The 23,261-nt window shown below is 36.0% G+C and overlaps 1 protein-coding gene across 1 annotated transcript in view; it reads left to right on the top strand.

The window, feature by feature from the left end:
• nek7 (NIMA-related kinase 7) overlaps positions 1–22,869 on the top strand; it is an 83,972-nt gene extending 61,103 nt beyond the window's left edge. The window contains exons 8-10 of the mRNA XM_059544107.1: positions 8,270–8,364; positions 20,005–20,118; positions 22,328–22,869. Coding sequence (XP_059400090.1) covers positions 8,270–8,364; positions 20,005–20,118; positions 22,328–22,438 — 320 coding nt within the window. The 3' untranslated portion in view covers positions 22,439–22,869. The remainder of the gene's footprint in view (positions 1–8,269; positions 8,365–20,004; positions 20,119–22,327) is intronic.
• The last annotated feature ends 392 nt before the right edge of the window (positions 22,870–23,261 follow it).

Below are 23,261 nucleotides of genomic sequence, written 5' to 3'. Positions count from 1 at the left end.
TGCCACACGGTATTATTTACAGACTGCCATGTTAGGGATCTCTAACAAGGCTTTTTTAAGACCCCAGCATGATTTATAACCACTAATGCATCGGGCGAATCATACCACCGAAGTTGCACTTGTCTTTTGTAGAGTTATATACCTAGCTACCTTCCTACCTACCTACTTATTTATCCGAGTGCCTGGAATTCTTCTCTCGGGATGTTTTAGTATTGACAGTAGGAATGTACAAACGAGCATAAAGACGTACAGGTAGGTACAGCACATATGCGAGAGAGAGTCTCCTGCGGTTCTCTGTCACCTGTCCTATAGGTTCTGGCTCTCCATATGAAGGCTGAAGCTTGAGCCATAGCAGGGTATGAAATTCATGAGTGTCTACATGGCAGGTTAAATTCACCCATGGGCAAAGAGACCTTCGATCTGTATCTCCCTCAGGGCGGGCAGACCAAAGCTTCCCGCTCCTGTTTTCACTCGCTCCTCACAGTCGCTTCACCTCTCCCCCTCTCTGTTTCTCTCCCTGCATGGGGGCGGTTTGGGGTGGAGGGTGCAGGGTTGCTTCGGTCTGGTTTGGGGGTTGACAGTTCAGCCTGTAATGAGACAAACCACCACGGTAGAACTCTGGGATGTGCGTTGGATGGAGGTCTGGGAAGTGCCGTTCCATGGCTGTCAATTCTTCTCTTAAGAAGCCGAGCCCTAGCCGTTTAACTCTGTCTCCGAGTGGCTGCGCAGTCCACAGATACAAACAAAGAGCAAGTCTGAAAGAACGGAAAGATGGCTCCTCTTTATATTTCCCGCAAGAGGCTTCCTAGCCTTTACATGAAAAAGAGAGGTGAACTGAAAGAAAGGCTTTTTGAGGGGAAATTGAAAAAATAAAATTAGGATGGGAAGAAAAATAACAATTAATAATCCCAAACCCTCGTATTCTCCAGTTACTGCTAAGAGCAGTGCTAATTACATGCTAGCGTCTCATCCGAGGGTTTTGAGGTGACTGAGAGTGCCGTTCTAACTCAGTTGCTGAGGAGTTAAATGGTCCAAACAGATTCTTCTTTTAATCCTCCACTTCTTTAGTAATTAAGCGTGTTTGTGGATTTCTGCGTAATTAGCGTACCATTGAGAGTCAGCGGTAATCTCTTCTTTTGTTCAAAAAAGTACCGGACCCGTTTTTCAAAGAATGTATTGTAATGTCAAAATTCATAATAATGTAATGAATCCCAACACAACTACGATTTATTTGCATGAATAAGTAATGCACTCTTAATTTGACCTGCTGCTGGAGTAGTTGCTCTGTAATGCTAGGCATTTAAGAAACTGTTAACGTGAGAGGAGACGCCACATGGATGTGCTGTTTTTTCGTTCAAATCAAATTGTAAATATACGTCGAAAATGTATCCGGTAACACTTTAGAGTACTGTTTCTTACTTACTACATAACTAATAAGGAATTATTGAAGAACTAACAGGTGATTATTCATTAACACTTAACTCACTACTGTTAACTACTAAGAAAGATGTGTTAACTACTCAGTATGTAATATAATTTTATGATTGTGTTAAGTAACAGTTAGCTAATCAGTAACTAATATATTCTGTCATACCTCCTGAAGAACTACTATTAATTATCTACTAGTTAAGGTTCAAGAAAAATAACTATGAAGTAACTACTACTGAACAGTTATACGCAAAAAAAAAACACTATAATAATCAGGCTGTGTCCCACAAATCAAGTATTTGAGTAAAAGTACAGATACCCCAATAAAATATTACGCCAGTAAAATTATAAGTAGGTCTATTCATTTTCAAAATTACTTGAGTAAAAGGACAAGTACAAAGTACTACTACAGTAACTTTGTTACAGACCACTTATTAGCCTATAACGGAAATTAAATATGGATTTTGTTTGCTTCTAAATGTTTAACTTTTATGAAATGTTTGTTAAATTAGTTCAAATGTGGGCAGTATACATGTTAAAATGGAATAAAATATATGCTGTATTAAGAAATGTTCTCATCTGAAATAAACAGATGAGAGTATTTGACAAAGTTTATGATTACTTTTATAGGTTGTTCTTAGTCAAAATGATGTAGTTTATTATTATTTACTAATAGGTTCACTTTAGAATTCTGTAAGTCCTGCAAAATTATCTGATAATTCTTTATTAATTACTAATGGGTTCCCTATGTTTTCACTTTAGAATACTGTTTCAGATTCTAAGTAATTCTTGAGGAATTATCTAATAATTCAGCCTGATCTCACAATCAAAACGTACATATTTAGACGTAAATTAAAACTGCCTTTACGTATTTACAGTGTCGTTTAAGTATTATCTGGACGTAATTACAGGTTCAATACGTAACTAAATTTACTTAAAACAACCTCAAATACGTACAGATAGAACGGTTTCTCTGACCAGTCAGTTATCCATAGAAGCTAATGAAGCTGCTTTTCAATGCGTATCGTATTATTATTTTGGTAGCACTTTATGTAAAATAAAGTGCAACCATTATTTTATTTTTATTTTATTTTTTTTCCCTTTTTATAATTTTTTTTGATAAATGTAAGATCCCTAAACCCCACCCGAACCTAAACCTACCCATTTTATACAGAATGTTAAAAGAATAAAACATAATAAAACACAATTTTAGTAAAAATATAACATTAAAACGTTATTTTGAGCCACTAACGTTAATCCTACACCTACCCCTAAATCTACCCATAACCATTTCTTAAAACTACATAACGTTACTGTTATAAATAAACAAATAACAGACAAACAAACGTAACATTAATCATTTATTCTTTGCGAAAATATCAAAAGTGGTACCAAAAGTAGTTCAAATGATAATGAGTTCCAGTCGCAGTCCTCTCTGGAGGTAATAGTTTTTATAAGGAACAGAGCAGAATTTAATTTATTAATCCGTGAAATTATGAATCTTCTCTCCGTGAAGGCGCACTGGCGCAGTACTGATTTCAAATGTCTATCAACTGAAACACGGCATGTCGCAATCTGTGACGAATAAGGTGAGAACCAATGAGAGTTCGATATCAGTGCCGTAAACCATGTCGTAACGTTTCTCGAGGGTGGCGCACTGGCGCTATTTTCAAATTCGAATCATATCATAACGAGCGCGGGCTTTGACCATGATGGTCGCTGTTGCTGAGAATGAAGATGAAGATCGATTGATAAATCGAGGGCTGAATTTGGATATGTTCCTTGCAAACATCTGGATTCTAAAGATATGGAGTACAGCAAACAAATAAAATGGATGTGATTTGTAATTTTATGCTGTGCTTTTGTGTATCTATGGTTGTAATGCCAGTCATTGGATAGGAGAAAATCGCACAGCAAAATATTACAAAATGGTTAAACAATTACATAAATTGTATTCATTTTAAGGTTTCAAAGTGTAGTCTCGTTTAACATTATGTAATCCCCGAAACGAGTTTGCAGCATGCACAGAAATGTTATTTCCTATTAAGTAGATGAGTAACCTGCTTTCAATAAATTCACTAAAAACATGTATTGATATGACAAATACAACAGATTTAAATCAAGGCCACGATTTTAATATTAATACATGGGAATTCATATACATTCACACTTTACGTTAGATTATTTACGTTTTTTTTAGCTGCTAACACGTAAGTATTTTTACGTTTAACTGCTATAAATACGTTAAGGTTGTACATTTTATGTGCATGAAAACGTAAGTAAATGTACGTGTGGTAGAACCACATTTAACATAAAAATACACACGTATTCTCATGAGATCACGTTGCAGCTGAATAATTCTTTATTAATTACTAATGGGTTCTCAACATTTTCACTTTAGAATAGGCCTAATGTTTCAGGTTCAAAATAAGTCCTTCAGAATTATTTGATAATTAATTATTAATTACTAATGGGTTCCCTATGTTTTCACTTTAGAATACTGTTTCAGATTCTAAGTAATTCTTGAGGAATTATCTAATAATTTTTTATTAATTACTAATGGGTTCCCAACATTTCCTCTTTAGAATAGGCCTAATGTTTCAGGTTCAAAATAAGTCCTGCAGAATTATTTGATAATTAATTATTAATTACTAATGGGTTGTCTATGTTTTCACTTTAGAATACTGTTTCAGATTCTAAGTAATTCTTGAGGAATTATCTGATAATTCTTTATTAATTACTAATGGGTTCCCAACATTTCCACTTTAGAATAGGCCTAATGTTTCAGGTTCAAAATAAGTCCTGCTGAATTATTTGATAATTAATTATTAATTACTAATGGGTTGCCTATGTTTTCACTTTAGAATACTGTTTCAGGTTCTAAGTAATTCTTCAGGAATTATCTGATAATTCTTTATTAATTATTAATGGGTTCCCAATATTTTCACTTTAGAATAGGCCTAATGTTTCAGGTTCAAAATAAGTCCTGCATAATTATTTTATAATTCTTTATTAATTACAAATTGGATACCTGTATTTTCACTTTTCCTCAGGCTTTGCCTTACATACAGAAATTGAATTAATGGTAATGTGGTATATGCTGAGGAGGCACACATACAGTACTGTTTATAAAATATAAAAACTAAGGTAAGTTATCACAAGGCACTGGAGTCATGGTGGGGTTCCTGTTGGAAGCTGATTTCTTACAAAACACACTCACAAAACAATTTACTACATAGGCAAAACCTCTATAAAATGTATTGCATTTATTAATATTGCATTTTCATACTACTACTAATATTGCTAATAACATTTATATGAAAGGGTCACAATTCAATGTAATTGTGTAAAACTGTTCATTAGTAGTTACTTCTGACAGAATACATTGGTTATTGATTAGCTAACTGTTACTTAAGATAATCATAAAATTATATTACATACTGATTAATTAACACATCTTCCTTAGTAGTTAACAGTAGTGAGTTAAGTGTTAATGAATAATCACCTGTTAGTTCTTCAATAATTCCTTATTAGTAATGTAGTAAGTAAGAAACAGTATTCTAAAGTGTTACCATGCTTTTCATACTTTTCTGGACTTTGACAGTGTAATTTACTTGGCTGTCTATGGGACAGTCACAAGCCTCCCAGTTTTCATCCAAAATATCTTAAATTGTGTTCCGAAGACAAATTAAGCTTTTACGGATTTGGAATGACATTTTTTATTTTGGGGTGGAGTAACCCTTCAATACCAATGGCTTTTTAACATTGGATTATCCCTAGATATAACAATGCACTTTTGGCCATTGAAGTCAATGATATTGACCAGTCAGATTTCACTGATGCTATTTGGAATTTCTCATAGGCAGCTCTCACTATCTGTTTGACCTTCTTCTACTTGTATAAAAGAAAATGCTTTTTAACATAGTTTGGTTTGACACACTGATTGCATCAATAAGCAAGTCTTTGCTTGTGTTTTTCTCAGCAAGTGTTTCAACCTCAGCCCTGCTACCCACCCAACCATCCTGACAGCGTTTGGTGTCGAGACGTTTCGCTTTGGCTCTTGTTCTCTCCACCTGAGACTTCTTAACACTTTGTCAGATCTGAGCTGTTTGTGCCAAGGCTAAACTTTCATAAACTGCGAGCATCTGTCAGATTGCTTTTTTTACTTTATTCTTTTTTCTTTTCTTTTTTTTTTACCCCTCCATCTTTCTGTCATCAATCTTTCATGGTGCCTGGCTGGTTGGCCACAGTCACTGAACAGTAAGGAGCTTGTCACGGCTTCGGGGAGTACAGCTCGGGGAGTTTGACTGGCCTCTTGGGTCCCGCTCTTTTGTCTGATAGCTATTAGTCACTGCCAATTACCCACAATTCTTTGCAGGGCCACAGACTAATCAACCTGATGGTCTGCTCAGTCTCACGTCTGTCACAGTGCTATTCGCAGTGCCTTCCAACATACAATATACAACATCACGGCATGTAATCTTTGTTTACCTTTGACAGGTTTCCCAAACTTTTCCGTTGTCTTCCATTGGTCAAGCAAACAGATAATCCCACCCCCAATTTGCTCTCTTGGCTATACTTCAAAATAAGCTACACAAATGATATTTAGGAAAAATAGAAGAGCATCGAACGACAAAACCAAACTATTATACATTGGTGGTTAGCTGTCACGCATTACTCTGCGCTACAGTGTGAAATCATCAGATAGGACCTAAATTTTCCTGTGGTGAAGCTGGTAGATCCATCGAAGAAGGTTTTGCTACAGTGGCTGTTTTGATTTTATTGAATTTCAAAGACCGTCAAAGAGTAGAGAGAGAGGGAAAAACATCAGTGAATTGATTAAAGTTTCATTTGGCCGTGTTGAATGGCTCCTGTTGTAAATCACTGAGGTTCTTTTGTAATGAGAAGTGAATGAGGAGATTTGAAATCTCCTCGCATGTAAGCTGAGATTTTCATTCCCCAATACACATACTTGCAGTCTCTCTAAACCACCCACCTACATGCGTTCATGAACATTCACGTTCGGCTCCATCTGTAAAAGTTGTTTTACAAGTCATAATCTGAACGTCAAACCACTGCTGTTCCCAAATTACACAGGTTGTGTTTTTTTTTTTTCTTCTTCAAGATTATGTTAGTTGCACCATACATACCAAATGAATGCGGTTTTATTTCATTGCTATTGTTCAAGTAAATTGTGTCTATATTTTTTTTTTCTTTCTGTTTTATGTTATAGCACAGTACCTCCTTTTCTAGGGGTTAGGGCTGGGCGATATATCTAACGATAAGATCATGCGCATCTAGTCAGTAAATCTGGTTCCGTGATTACTGCTAAATCGCCATCACCTGCTTTTAAATGCAGCGGCATTTAATAGACAGAGCCGTAGATCACTGACAAGCTACGCAATATCGCGTTCATTATCGCAGATGAATCGCCTTCGATAATGAACGTGATATTTTGTAGCTTGTAAGTGATCTACGGCTCTGTCTGTTAAATGCCGCTCCAATTATAAGCAGGTGATGGCGATTTAGCGGTATTCATGGAACCAGATTTACTGACTAGATGCGCATGATCATATCGTTAGATATATCACCCAGCCCTAGTGTTATCTTTAAATAATTAGTCTAAATAAGTTTACATGTAATGTTTGTTGTAATAAGGTGTTCGAAAATAGTATTGTTGTTATTCTGAAACATTTTTTTAAGTTTTCAGACGTACAATAAATGTTCATTAGGCAGAAATGTCTTGGTTTCTGTGTTTTCAACTGGTTTTTCAGTTAAAATATGTCTTTTTTTATGAATTAGTCAAAGAGACTCACCTCAGGTTTTGTTGTAATAAATATGAAAATGAATTCAAAGAAAAAAAAAAGTAATGTATGTTAGGATAACATTTCAACAATTATTATAAATCAGTTATATTTAATAACATAGAAATATATTTTACTGTCATTGTTTACATTTTGGTAATGCATTATCTTCTTGCCAATCCACCAGATTACATTTACAACTGCATGTTTGCAGTGTAAAAACATGGGATGATTTTTACATTGGTCTGAACAAAAACAGCAGAACGGCTTATTGAAAATGCAGATTCATTCCCTGCCAGCAGGAGGCCCTTTTGGAACAGCAGCAATATAGTGGTTTCCCCGGTAACAGCAGAACACTGAGTTTGAGACATGTAGCGCTCATACTTAGTTTAATCGTAATATTAAGCCATATCACAATTCTTGTCTTTCTGTCCCAAAATTAAGACCTCTTGAAATCATAATTAAGACTTTCTTGGACTTTGCTGTGCCTGATATGAATTTGATTTTATTAGAAAATTTATTTGGACTGGAGTCTGCCAGTTGGCGACCCGATATATAGTATATATGCCCAGTCCTAATATTAAGCCACTCCTTAGCAGTTTGAAATTTGAATGCATACTTTACTGTCAATATACACTACAGTTAAAATCTGTAATATCATATAATAGTTTAACAATTTAAAATAACTATATTCTATTTAAAATTATTTTAAAACGTAATTTATTCCCGTGGTGCAAAGCTTAATTTCCAGCATCATTACTCCAGTCTTCAGTAAAATTAGTTTTTCTTTAAAAAACAAAAATAAAGTCCTACTAACCCCAAACTTTTCAACGGTAGTGTACAAATGATTATAATGTGTTTCCCTACACTCTGTACACACGCATCGCTAAGTTTGTTGATAGCAATCTCTCTTTAGTCATCTAAAACTCCTCAGTCTGAAACCTTTGTCAATGAAGCATCCATGGATGTACTCTTCACAAAGCAAACCAGACAGCCTAACTCTCTCTGTCTCTATCTGTCTTTTTTTTCTGTTCCAGTGGGTACCCCATATTACATGTCTCCCGAGCGAATACACGAAAACGGATATAACTTCAAATCTGACATCTGGTCGCTAGGCTGCCTGCTCTATGAGGTAAGGTATAGAAACCCATCCCATCACTCCCCCTCCTCCGTTTATACACCCTAACTCTCCCATTCTCTTCCCGAGCTTCTCCCAGAGCTGTTTGTCTCCTTTTGAGAGACGCAATCCTACACCTTGCAGTCTGTCGTGAAAATTACAATATGGTTTTGTACTCTGAGGTAAATGGTTTCCACAAAGCATACCTGGAGAATGTTCCCGAGCTGATGAGGAAATTTGAATGACATTTACATGTGTTTTAAATAACATCCACTGCTCTTGCTACAAAATTATACTGGCTGCTTTGATTAGGCTTTAATAGCATACGCTTCTCCATGACACAGTGGACCAGATTTCTCTTCAGCTATCAGTCTAAATTGAAGATGAAGTTGCAAGGTCAGCTGTGTTTTTTCTGCTGTGATAAATGTTTAGACCTTAAAGGGATAGATCAACCAAAATTGGAAGTTTAGTCATCATTTAATCACCCTCATGTCATTCCAAACCTTTTTCAATGAAACACGAACGGTATATTTTTGAAGAACATCTGTGCCTCTCTTCTCAGTATAATGAATGTGAACTGGAGCTGTCAAGCTTTAAAATGACACAAAAGCACACAAAAGTGGTCTATTTGACTCTATTCCAAGTTTTCTGAATTCATACGGTAAACTTTTAATTTAAGTTGCTATTCATTAAGAATTTTCACCTCCAGTGAGCTATTATAATTAAAGTTAGCAGTGATTGGATCAATGAGTCATTTTAGAACCAAATCAACCAATTTGTGAACGAGTCATTCACATAGTTTTGTGAACTGGACTTTTTTTTAAAGATTATTACATTCATTAAAAAGAATTATTCAGTCATAAATTACACATTACTAACTCTTGCTCTCATAAATGCACCAAGAAGAGTTACTGTGGATGGATTTTCAGTAAATAACTACAGATTGTGATCTGTTAAAAAAAAAATGCAAAGCTTCAGAAAACTTGTAATACATATCACTCATATGATAAATTTTTTATTATACTTTAACATGCTCTTTTTCATTTTGAGGCTTGAAAGCCAAAATATCCAAATGCAAGAGGTAAATATGTTAGGACTGACAGTGAATGAATATGATTCATAAGTTACTGTTTTTTTTTTGTTTTGTTTAGTTTTTTATCCTCAAATTGATTTTTGCTAATTCTGATCAATTTGATTCAATATAGAGTTCAATTAGATTTAACGGTTGCACTTTATTTTACAGTACGTGTACTTGCATGTACTTATAGTGTACTTACAGTGTATTTATCTAAGAAAGTTCTGGTAATACAAGGTAACTACATGGGGTAGGGTTAGGTTTAGGGGTAGGTTCAGGGTTAGTACCTAGTTATTACATAGTTATTGTAATTACTATAATAAGTACAAAGTATGTACATGGGGAACAGGACTGTAAAATAAAGTGCTACCGATTTAACATTAAACTGAGCTGTCCTTTTAAGCAATCGACAGCTTGGGATCTTACATAACAGATCTGAAATCGCAGATCCCTGTTCAAAAGTGGGCATTTTGTGTTTTGTTTTTTTGGTCCTAGTTTCCTCTTAACCAGGTGACTTGGGCCACCTGGAATGGGTAGCAGCAATCCGTAAATGACACAATGCTTGATCCCATGGGATGTACTAGCTACTACCAAAAACTGGTGTATAAACACATACAAGCTGGCGCAAATTCACACTCGCACAGTTTGGAAATAGACACATTGTTAGTCCGGTACCTGTTCTATTCCTACAAACCCCTGAGTGTTTGTTTTTTTCTTTTGCTTCTTTTTTGGGAGGAAGCTTACCAGTAGCTACACCTCCCAAAGTGCACGGGGCTGAGAAACAACAATCTGAGTTCACCGCTGCTTGGAGACAGTGTTTCTTGGCACTAATTAGTCTTTGATAAAGCACCAGGCCCATCAGTGTGATCAGTCCGCCCTGCTTAGCAGTGGCCATGGGTCAGCCAAGTGCAGGGAGAAGGCAAACGGGGAACAGTTGTGATCCCTTAAGCTTCTGTTAAAGCCAGGTCCGAGCTCGGCCTTGAGCAGATCGGCACTGTCGCCTTTTGGTACACAAAGACTTTCATCTTATCCCGCTTCGAGCAGGTCACGTGACCTAGTGGAGGTGGATAGCTGGGAGGTGATGAATTGACATCTGTTTGAGTGACAGATCTGATGATCGGCAAACCCGCCGGCAGTTGCTGTTATGTTACAGTAAAGGAGGATTTCTTTTTCTTTCATTATTGCAAAGTTTTCAAGTTTTCAGTTGATCATCTCAATGTGTATTACAAATGTTTATAAGTAACTCTAAAAATCAAAAGGTGGCAAAAAAATTTTTTGTCTGTATGTGGGTCAGTGGCATGTCCTCAAAGAAAATGAAGAAAAGTTGTCATTTTACTATCATATTGTTTTTCAAGCTTTACATTTTTTCATATTTTATTTATTTAAAATAAAATGTATTATGTATGATATTACATCTATATATTTTTTTATTTAATGATAAAGAAAATAAGAAAATCCCCTCCCCCTCCATTTTTTTTTATTATTAATTTATTTCTTACAACATTTCATGATTTTTTTTCACAGTTTTGGAAAGTTGCGTAACTTGACATTTTACAACCTGAACTAATATTATAAGTAGGGCTGGGCAATTTTGGAAAAAATTAAAATCTTGATTTTTCCAGAATGTAAACTACATTTCAAGTTACTTTTACTTTATTAACCATATATTTATTCTATTCAAAGTGCAGTACACATAAAGTTGTCAACATGATGTAAATAAATGTTAATCAAATCACTTGTTAAATATCTTTTCAGAAAAGAAGCAAAAACTACAACTGCATATTGTACAAACTTGTCTTATACATATTATGTGTCAGAAATAATACGAGGAATTTTTTTTTAGAAGATCTCAAAGAAAAGTCCAGGTAATTCAAATTCAAAATAATTGAAGGTATAACACCAGTTCTTTAAAAACAACAACAGCTTTCAGCCTGTCATGATGCAAACATGTAATATCAGACATACAGTAGTTGTTTTTTATTCGATCATGCTACTTTTCCATTATTTTATCTCTGTAAACATGGATGTGGTTGACTGTTGCGCTTGCGTCTCTTGTAGTGTCTCATGCATGAAATGCCATTCTAAAAACATGGCGCCCATGTTAAAAGAAATTCACTCCTATCTTCTTGAATGTTTTGCCTATTCCACTGCCCACGTCACATCTTTGTCAAAACAAAAGCACAGTGTGTATGATGCGTAGCGCTAAATTTATGGTCCTTCACAAAGCGTCACACATAAGTGGTTAATCACATGGGTTGACATGCGGTTGGATCATTCTTTTCTCTTTACTGTTATCACCGGCATATTGTCAAGGTGTCTAATTCTAACATTTGGCAATATTTCAATATTTAAAAAAATCGCGATTCCTCAATTAAATTTTTTTTTTTAATTAAATCGTGGCAAAACAATCAATTCAAAATAAACCATTAAATAGGGAAAATCGCCCATCCCTAATTATAAGTTTGTTAAATGTTATTATTACATGCTTCTGTGGAATACTTGACTCTGATTGGTCAGTCTCGACATTCTGAGGTCTGTTATCCCTCGGTATTTTGTGTCTTATTATTTACTTAGTGGCAAGTAGCCATGTAATAAGCGGCAAAATGTACATCCAGCTGTTTGTGATCACAGAATAATCCCCTTCAGGGTCTGGATGTACATTATCCCTTACATAATCTGTGAAGCAGGTTTTTCCAAGTTTTTTTCTTCTTCATTATAATATGAGAACAGCTGCATCTCTCAGACATTTTGCCTTAATGCCATCCCCCACCCCCCAGAATATCAAAATTAATTGTAATTTAGAATAGTAATTTATGTTCATCATAGTAGAGATGTATTCAAGCCATGAATTCATGAATGAAATCAAATTTTAATTTATTTTTTAATAATTTAATAGAAGGGACAAAAAATATTATCATTTTATTGACTTTAATTTTACTTGATTTTTTTTGTGTGTGTAAACATTGTCTTAGTAGACAATCTAAAGCTAGCTGCAGTGCTGAACTGCTAAATTTGTAATTTGCACACTTGTGCCATATTCCATTGATCCTCATTGATCTATTTTGTATGAAAGGCCTATATGTGCGCATGTAATTCCTTTATTCTGAGAGCATGAATCTTTCAGTCGATCTGTTATGGGGGATTCGAGGAGGGTGGGGGGCAGTGCAAGCTGTTGAGGTCATGAGGCCTCGATTGAAAATCATCAATACCTGTTCATTGTATTCCTCGATATGCATCTGCTATTCCGTTTGATGCTGATGCTCGCAGTTGGTGCTCATTTGGTCAGCTGATCATCCTGTGATAAAGAGGAGGGCTGCAAGACAAGGCCAGAGTTGGGGTTGACTCCCAAATGGCCTTCACGGCAGGCAGGACACGTGCTCTCCACTGTGCATCTGTCAATAGCACTCCACTATACTGCATGGTCCATCTGAATTATTGACAGCTCTCTGCAAGAAAAAGTGTGGTTTTGTGGTGAGTGGAAGAATTGAGGGTCACACCATCTGTTTGGGTGTTTAGTTAATATTTTGGGCTTTAAGTAAAATACACAATAAATGATTTAGTATGCTGAAAGCTAACTACTGTTAAACTTGATTCCAAGTTTTACAGCCATTCCCACACGTCCACACTTTTTTGCTAATAAATCAAAAGAGTTGTTCCAAATTTGTTACTGATATCTCAAAAACTGAGCTTTCAGTAAGATTTTGTTTGGGTACAGTACCAGACATTTCCACTAGATGAAATTCATTTCCTATTCATTTCTAATATATTCACTATTTACCATAAGGAGTTTGGACCGTTTAAACTTTTTGAATCTTTTTTGGATAATTATTATTTTTGTGTTCACATAACAAGTGGCAAAACCTTTACTAACCTTTACTTTATTTAATTTCCATTTTATTTCAATAAAAAAAATATATAATTATAATAGTTTTACTTTTAGTTGCCAACAATGACACTGACTTTAATGTGTGTTAAAGTGTGGACTGTGAAGGAGCATTTCATTTCTTGGACTGACTGAACAAATATGCTTCGTTCATCAATCTAGAAGTCAATGAAAACAAGAGGACGTTTTTTTACTGATGATTATGCTTATGATGCTTAAGCACTTTTTCTGGAGTCTCTTCATTGATTTGTATTCTTTTAGTGAATCGTTTGGGTGAATGAATTTTTGCTAAACTGATTGAAATAATTCGAGTTTCTGAGTTGAATCAAAACCCATCATAATTGTTCAGTGAATTCTTCTTTTATTTGACTCCATTTTAACCTTGAATCAGACCACAAATTTTTCTTACCCAACAATCAAGACCATTTCCTGTGGCTGTATTAGCCCGTGATCTCCTAGCCCATCCTTGGAGCACTCATGCAATTGGTTTTAGTGTTGAGTTTTATGACGCTTAAAATGAAAGGATCATCTTGATCTACCCAGATAGCCCTCTCTGAGTCCTTGTTGTTTCCGACCTGCACCACCATCTCTCTATTAAAGACAGGCCGAGTTCATATTGGTGGATCTCTGCACTCACGGTCTGGCCCGGCCTTTTGAAGTCCTCTTAAACCTCTTCTTAATAGCTGTTCTCGAAGGTGTTTCAGATTTAAGTTGGCATAAATAAGAGACTGAGACCATTGCATCTCCCTTCACTGCAAAAACACAAGGCCAGGTTTCCTGCTCCAGGTTTTACAATTAAAACTGTGAAGTCACATCTCGTGTTTTCAGTAGAACGTTGGAGATGAGAACCGAATTGTATTAACGAGCGTTAAAAGAAACAAATTAGCATGCACACCATGCAAAAGGTGTGTTGTATTTTTGATGTGTTGCTAATGATATTTTGATATTAAATAAGAATGCTTAGTCCGTAGTTGGTGGGATACAGTATAGCACTATATTTTCAGAGTTTGGGAAGTTTATATAATTATTTTTTAAAGCAGATTTTTTTTGGGGGGGGGGGGGGGTGGTGTTATTCCCATACCTGAATAGTAAACATCCATCAAAACGTTTGAGCTAATTAAACCTGCCCCGCTTCCAATTCAAATATATATTACCCAATATATCTTGGTGTCTTCTCACCACAGATCTCAGATTTTAATTTGATAGCTTAGTGAATTAATTTGGCTCAGCCGAGTGTACAGATGTGGAATACTCATGTTCTTTAAAGATTTAAATAAGACTTACGTGAACGGCGGCATCTCGGAAGAACTCTTAACATTCTGAAGAGCCCTATGTTTTGCTAATGATGCATAAAACCGAGAAGCGTTGCACACTCATTCAGCAAATTTACAAACATAACACGTCTGAAACTTTTCTTCTCGGGGTGTTGGTGCTACTGAGAGAAGAAGTGGTGATTTTTCTCTTCTCATTTGTTCATGAGGAAAACCCAAAGCTTAAACATCACTGTGTGTGGAGGTTAGGCTTTTGTACAAGTCAGTGACTGTTTGTGGCATCAGACAGGGACTTTTCAAGTCACAGAATTTGGATTCTTATTTAATTGTGTTCCTTCCTTATGCCCGCGCCTCCATTTTATTAATATGTCATTAAAGAAGAGTGCGAGAAGGATGAGCAACACGAAATATTGATGGTTTTCTCACACTTGAACATGACTCTTTTCATGCACTACGCCCTCTTCCATTGGCTCATGAGAACCAGGACCTTTGCTAGGAAATTAATTGGCATGCAAAGAGTTAAAGAAAGATCAATAAAGATAATAGCCAGATCTCCTTGATTGAGACAAATGATGATACAATAAGCCAGTATATTTCATGTTATTTGTGATAACCGGTAAATGGTTGACATTAAAATTCTATATTATTTTGTCAAAATAAATACATTTAAAATGTAAAAAAAAAAAAAAGAAATCTGTTGTTTTAAGTGCTACAAATGAATTTAGGAATCACAAAACAATGTACAGTTTGAAAAATAGATATTCATTTTGAGATTTGTCAATGATTACATTTGTTACTAAAATTATCAGTGTTTTTAAAGGATTAAGATTTAAGTTAAATCAATCTGAATGTAAAAATTGCGTAAATAAGCATGAACAATTATTGACCAATATGATAAATACATAGATATAGATATATGCGTCTCTATGTGAAAAAAACTGAAAATGGCATCTAAATTAACTGTTTTTGTTTTAAAACCGTTCTAGTCTAAAATATTGTTTAACATCACTTAATCAACCAAAATGTATTCATGTATACCAACAAAGCAATTTTTATGATTTAAATCAGGTAGAAATTGCTCTATATGGTACAATTGTAATTACCAATTCTATTCGATATAAAAAAGTATATAGAAACCGTTGACACAATGACAGAAGACCTAAATTTAATGTTGTAGTTGACTTTTTTTGACTGCAGTCTTTTAGTTTGCGATTGATTTGGGTTTTGCTATATTTGGTGTGCCAAAATGCGTCAGAACAATTCGTAAAGCAAATTCAAGTTGCATTCTCAGTGCTACCACAAAGGGCGCTGTGTTAGTGTTCGGAATTGATGTCTGCGTTTGCATCGAGAAAAAATATGCTCTGTATATGTTATGTAAAAAATCTGTTTTGTCTAAAGAGTTCAGCAATTAAAAAAAGCATTGTAGCAAACCAGGGCGGTCAGTTTGTATTCAGGTAGGTACTAGAAAAGAGTCTGTTTTTGTCTTCTTATCTGGGTGGCCTTATGTTTTTATGTATTTTTTAGTTGTTTTAGTTTGTTGTGATATTGTGAGTATCTATGTGTGTGTGTTTCTGAGCAGGCGTGGCTGTTTTTACGTGTCTGGTGTGTATTTGTGTCAGCACACTTATGTGTTGGTGGTTGAGATTCTGTTTAACTATGTTCCTCTGAGCTTTGGTGTCTGTGTGTGCGTTTTTCCCCCCTCTTTTGTGTGCGCATGTGAGAGTGTAAACGCGTGTGTCTTTCGCCACTGTGCACCGGTAGCCGAAGCCCCGCAGACAGACAGCAGGCCAGCGTGGTGCGGGGTGGACTCCTCTGGAATACCAATGAAGAGAGCTGCTGGGCTCCGAGGGTCAGGGAGCAAGTCAATCATCTTGCCCATCGCCTGGGCGCCCCGAATCAAATTAGCCTGAAAAAATTCAGGGGCTGGGAGCACGGGGCGAGCAGCTGTCAGGGCCAAGAGAGCCCAGGCACTAATGAACCAGATGAATAGTGCAAAAACTCCAAAATAAAAACAGGACAGTTGACATTTTTCATCTGTCAGAAGCAGAAGATGCATGAAAATATGGTGGTCCTTGTTTAACCCTTTGCTGGCTACAGCTGCTACTCGCCCCTGACCCCCCTCTGTGGCCACACTTCCACAGGTACACACACAGCATGTAAACAGTCAAAGCCACCACCGCATTTTCATCTCTCTAAGTGCCTTTCTGTGGTACTGCACATCACAATTATCCAGAGGAACTCATTGCTAGAGAGATAGATGTTGCTATGAAATTACACTATAGGTATATAATCTTCTGTATATGGAGGAGAACGTCATCTAGCCTTTTGTTTTGAAGATTTTTTTTTCACTGGAAAACACACCAAATGCAGTCTGGCCAAAAACACTTAACACAGAGACACATTCCCATCACTGTAACTGATGGAGGAACAATGTCACCTTTTGAACACAAAACATTGACGTTTTATATATCTATACATATACTTTTGCCAATGAGATATGTATATTTATATATATTTAAAACTTTATATGTTTACATATATATATATAAAGTATATAAATTAAAAAAAGAGACTTAGTCATGTTTATGATCTCTGCTGGATTAAGAGCTTAATTATTTTTCTGAGGAAATCCAAATCTCAAGTAAAATAAAAACAGTGTCACTGCTCTGTTTTATGTTGTGTGAGCGTATTCAAGCTGCGCGCTTCAGTGAAACATTAGAATCTGAATAGAGCGTTCAGCGCGGGGGCGTGGTCACATTAGAAGATAATGAAGGGAGACGTGAAAGACGGACATCGTTTTTCTTTCATATGGATTACTTTATCACAGAATATTTGTTTTTGGAAGCAACTTTTAAACTTACTTAGTTTAAAAGTAGACATTTCAAGCTTTCTATAGATATCTCTTTATTGTCTCTTCGTTGAGTATTCACTGAGTTACAGTTCATTTTAATGACATGTTTCTAAATGAAGATCAGCACAGACCAAGGCTGCAGACAGCACACCTTGTTTGTTATCTTTATTTTATAAATGCACAACGATTTGTTGTTATTATGTGTGGATACAAATAAAAGTAGACCCTTTACAGATTCAATTGATGTATTGCTCTTATCTGTACGATCCAAACTGAAAGTGTAATTTTAGTTCTTTTCAGGGTTATCAGGAGAAAATGCCTCAACAAGCGTATACGCGGGGAACGACTCCAGAGGGTTAAATGGCTTTTGATGGAAGGCTGTGATTGGATCTAAAACCTTCAGATGACATAACTCACATTTGTTATTCATCTCTTTCTGCTTTAGCAAAGTCATGCCTTATTTCACAGAGATTTTGCTGAAATGTCACAGTGTTTTTTGTGTGTGTGTGTCATTGTGCTTTCTTGGGACAAGAACCATACAAAAAGAAGAAAAAATGCAACACAGCACAGGCTAACCAAACTCTTTCTCAAATACAGGTGTGATTTTGGTTATAGTATTTAATTATCACTCTCGTTAATGTCACTTATGCAGGCATATGTGTGTGGCACATTTATATTAGAAGTACTGGTTGCTCTGAAAATGCTACACATTGCAGAATCATCCCAGTTCCAGCCCTGCCGGTGATTAGAAAGGGCCTCCCCTTCCTCCTCCCCCTCCCATTCCCATCTCGTGCGGAGCAGCGATGAAATCGGCTTTGCTCCATGAGTTCTGCCACTCTGTGCTCCTATCCTCCGCTCCTCCTCTGACAGCCCAGACGGTCGTTTTTGCCTCGCTCTATCACACCCCCTCTCACCCCCACCCCCTTAACTCGCTTGCCATTTCCTCTCTGTCCTTCTATGTCAATTTAATTGAGTTCTCGTCCAGTGTGCGTTTGCGGTGTAGTGGTTTCGTGCGAGTACTCTGTGGCTTGCTTGCTTGGCATCTGGAAAGCTTTTTTCTGAAAGTGTCTTCACCCACAGTCAGTGGATTTGCTTGGGGCTGTTTTTGCCAGTCTGCTTTTGCAGTATCATAATCTCATAACGTCATCAAAGCATTGCCTTCCTGGCTGAGCGGGATTGCACAGCTCCAGGCTACCAGGATGCACTGCATGTCTTCGGTATCGCCATGATTTATGTCCCGAAACTGTGACATAGACATTATTGTTCATCTCCTTCTGCCTTCTTTTCCACAAACCATCTACTGAAATGCTGAAATATCAACATCTTGATATTTTTTACGGCTTTATTGGGACAGAACATCTATAATTGTCCTTGCTAAGTTTCAGACCAGATATAGAAAACTAATTGGCTATGTGTTGTCAAATGTGTCCAGATTTATTAAGACCAACTTATAGTTCATGCACATTTTTAAAAGTATTGGTTCTATTGGAGATACTTGCCATCTGTGGTTATTGGTAAAGCACGATTGTTTTGTTCTGCCATCAGTTACTCTCATGTTGTTCTAAACCTGTATGACTTTGTTTCTTCTCATGAACACAAAAGGAGATGTTTTTAAGTGTCTCAGTGTTTTTGTCTATACAGTGAAAGTCAGTGGGGTCCAGTTGCATTGTTTCCATTACATGGACAAAAAAAGTAGCGATCTACCAATATTGTGGCAATTGAAAATATCCAGTCGAAACGGTTTATTTAACTCGTCTCCAATGACATTTTGACTGCTTCAGTGTCCAGGAGAATCTTCCAACATTTTTTGTCTCTACATTTGAAGACTTTCATTGTATGTAAAAAAAACACTGAGAAGTTGAGGGTGAAGATTTTTTTTTTTTGGGAGGGGGGTTTAATTAGCACATCTTTGATGACTTGTGTCAATGTCCATTTTAAAAACACAAAGTAGATAAGCAGCAACACAGAAATATGTGAGCAGTGTGGACACACTTCAACTTGATCTACAATGATGCATGAGTAGCAATATGTCAAATTTGTACACTTGAATTATCTGGAAGCAGCTCATCGCCCAAGAAATTAACTACGACTAAATTCATCACCTGAGAACACGACAATCCAAATAGTATGGAACATGCTCTACAGACTTGACTCCTAGCTTTCTGACATCTTATTGCCATCTGTGACATGGGACATGCGTCTCTTCCACAAACAGTCAGCCCCTGCTTGATGAAGAGTTAGTGTGTGTTGCAGGATTGTGTATGAGAGATATGGGTACTTCCATTGGAGTGAATGAATTACTCAACCTCCAAGTGTGAACTCTGAAGTCATTTAGATGGCACAACCATGGAAATAACAGTAAAATAATTTAAAGTAATTTAGTTTTTTCTTCACAGAAATCCATTTTTATCACTTACGTACACCTTTGAAATTACAAACTTTTAATTGAATTAAAACAATATGAACCTTGCCAAATAGCTTCATAAGAAAACTTTTTTTTAAGCTAACAAGACGTCTCGAACCAAAAGTCCTTTTCTCTAAACAGGTATTTCACATTTCTTTTCTTCTCGTATAGATGGCCGCCTTGCAGAGTCCATTCTATGGGGACAAAATGAACCTCTACTCGCTGTGTAAAAAGATTGAGCAGTGTGACTACCCACCACTGCCATCTGACCATTACTCTGAAGAGGTATGTTTCAAGCACAAGAGATTTTAACTCCCTTTCTTCTGAAGTTATAGTCACATTTAACATTGTTCGACGAGTTCTCACAGACATAATCCAGTCATAGCAATAAGAATCTATGCAATTAGGAATGCAGATTTTGCAGTGAGTTCAATTTGTGCGTCCATGTTTGAAATTTCACCAAAATGTGACCTCACCTTAATATTTGTGAATATATCACATAGAGGGTCCATTCTGTGGTTGTCCTTTAACAGGCTAGTTCACCCCAAAATGTCAATCTTGTCATTATTTACTAGATATTTTAAAGAACATTCCAACTGTTTTTGTCCCTACATTATAAGTCAGTGGTGGGGTCCAGACAACAACTTTGGTCCCCATTGACTTTCATAGTATGTACAAAAAAAAACAAAAAATAGATTTGGAACAACAAGAGGATAAGTAAATGATATATATATATTTTTTACTTATTAGCAGCATCTTATTTGTAGTTCTCAAGTTCATAGTAGTCCATCAAGTTGACCAACAGCAAACCAGCTTGAGAATTTCCAGCATGGAAAGCTCTGCTGGTCTTTCCTCGTAACGTGCTGTCACTCTCTCATGTCAGCCATCGGAGTACCCTCGAAGTCCTCTGATAGATCCGGCACGTCTGACCAAAGCTGCCATTATAATTATTTACAAGGCTGGCACGACTCATCCTCAATTCAGCTTTTGCAGTGCTGCAGGGAGGCCTGGCTCCCTCCCTGTCTACATGTAAACAATGCTCCTGAAGGTGAAAGGAAAAAAAAGTGTCAGCCGCTCATCTTTGGTGTGTCATTTACCATCTCCTTGTATCTCACCTGACAGTCAGCCCCCCTTAAAACGGGGGGAAAAAACTGTGACCATTGAACCCCCCGCATTTCTCTCATGCAAAAGCATGAATATTTTAGATATCTGCATCCTTACTTGCCCCTCCCCCTCCCCATTTCTTCTCCACTAATTCTCAGACTGTCTGCATTTGCATTTCACATGCCGGCTGATTAGGAGACGCCGCGCAATGCAACAGCAGCCAGGCCCTGGCAAGAGAGGTGGTTGCCATGGCGATCCAACACAGGGGCATCTTCTTTCCTTCCGCTTTTTTTTCCTCTTACCCCCCACTTTTAATGATGTTGCTGCTGCTTGTCTGGGCTCAGTTTATTTCTCAGAGCAGCATCACAACTCTCAATCCCGTCTCTGACTTGCAGAGAATGTTTCTGTACAGTTTTTTTTTTTTAAGACTAGTGGAGAATTAAGAAACGTTCGCAAGGCCAGAAGGCTTCTTGGTAGTAGTTACATTGCTTAGAGCCTATCCCTTGTCTGTCCTGTTCACTGAGCTCTGAAACGCTTGCCATTGTTGTCAATCATTTACCCAATAACTAATACAGGGCTCCAGACTACAACTAAAACTGTTGTACATGTGATGACAGATATATTTTAATATGTTTGTTTTGTTTGTTTGTTTGTTTATCATTATTATATTTTTAAGTATATTTATCAAAATGTCAAAAATTATTTTATGTAAAAAACGAGTTAAATTAGCAACAGTCCGGAAAACTTTGTGCACATTTATATTATATTATATTATATTATATTATATTATATTATATTATATTATATTATATTATATTATATTATATTATATTATATTATATTATATTATATTATAAAAATTGAAAAATTGAAAAATAAATAATTGCTTATTTATAATTATAAATATATTATATATTATAAGTATGTATACTTTTTTACAGTTTGTATACTTGTAATATATAAACGATATCTAAATTGTATGTTGTGCACACACTATAATTTATTTTTGTTTATATTTAATTTTTATATAATTTATATATTATATCTATTTCTTAAAATATATCAAATTATATCTTCCAACATTTATTAATAAATTATTAAAATATTATTTAATGGACCTGAGATAACATGGACTAACAATTGTATTTTTATTACAATTTATTTACATAAAAAAAAAAAATATATATATATATATATATATATATATATATATATATATATATATATATATATTCGATTTTCATGCGCATCTCGTCAGTAAAGGTGCTCCTGTAATTAGTTGTATATCTCCAGCACGTGTGTTCAGATCAGGGTTTTATGTGGAGCACTGTATAATGGATCTGTATTATGAATTAACGTTTTCTCTTTTTTCTTTTTTTTTTCCCTCAAGCTGAGAAAACTGGTAGATATGTGCATCAACCCAGACCCAGAGAAAAGGCCCGACATCACCTACGTATATGACGTCGCCAAACACATGCACGCCTTGACGATCGCAAACTGAGTCTGCTACCCGATTCCTCTTGCTTCTACTTTTAAGACCTTCGTCTGGCCCACAAATGTCATTTAAAGCTTGTTTTGCTCCATCGTAATGCAACCTGACAGCTTTCAGTACAAAAAAATACAACGAGTCACAAAGCTAGGCCTTTTGGTTTACTAGAACTACACTCAAAAAGGCTATAATGACCATTGCCCTTTACATATAGCACTTCTAAGAAGAAAAAGGAAAAATAAGCAGTGTTGTAAACTGGTTTGACTTGATTTTTGCTCTTTCCGATGTTGATACTATGCGATGATTGCATATTTACCTGCATTTTTTCATCATCATTAGCATGAAATGTAAATCTGACATGCTTTTCAAAATCCCACAACGACCGTTCCAAGAACATTTTCACAGCAAAACCTTATGAGAAAAACATCTCTATATAAAAAGAATTAAAATTCCCCTTAAAAGCAAATTTGTTGCATTCGAAATGTCAGAGGTATGTCGTTCTATTAAAAGAGCATGAGATCATAGTGGTATTTGCCGCAATTTCCATGGACTAAATAACTAGTTCAGATCTAAACCTCAGCAGTTTGTTCTTGCATCTTGCTGTGATGCTATAAAAGCATGCATTCAATCCAAGTATTTCCTGTCCATCCGCACCTAAATATATTTATTGCAATACTTCTTGGTTTTCAAGCCTTAGACCTTTGCTGTTTAAAATGTGTTAAATAAATCATAGATCATGACAATACGTGTGCGTTCGCCAGCTATCATGTAACGCATTCAGGTTGAAGTCTTCCTAGTATCCGTACCTCTCCGGCTGATACTTGAACTTTAATAA

Source organism: Carassius carassius, chromosome 48 (assembly GCF_963082965.1).
Source record: "Carassius carassius chromosome 48, fCarCar2.1, whole genome shotgun sequence".
NCBI lineage: Eukaryota > Metazoa > Chordata > Actinopteri > Cypriniformes > Cyprinidae > Carassius > Carassius carassius.
Note: the sequence above shows the minus strand (reverse complement) of the source record. Positions and strands in the feature narration are given on the sequence as shown.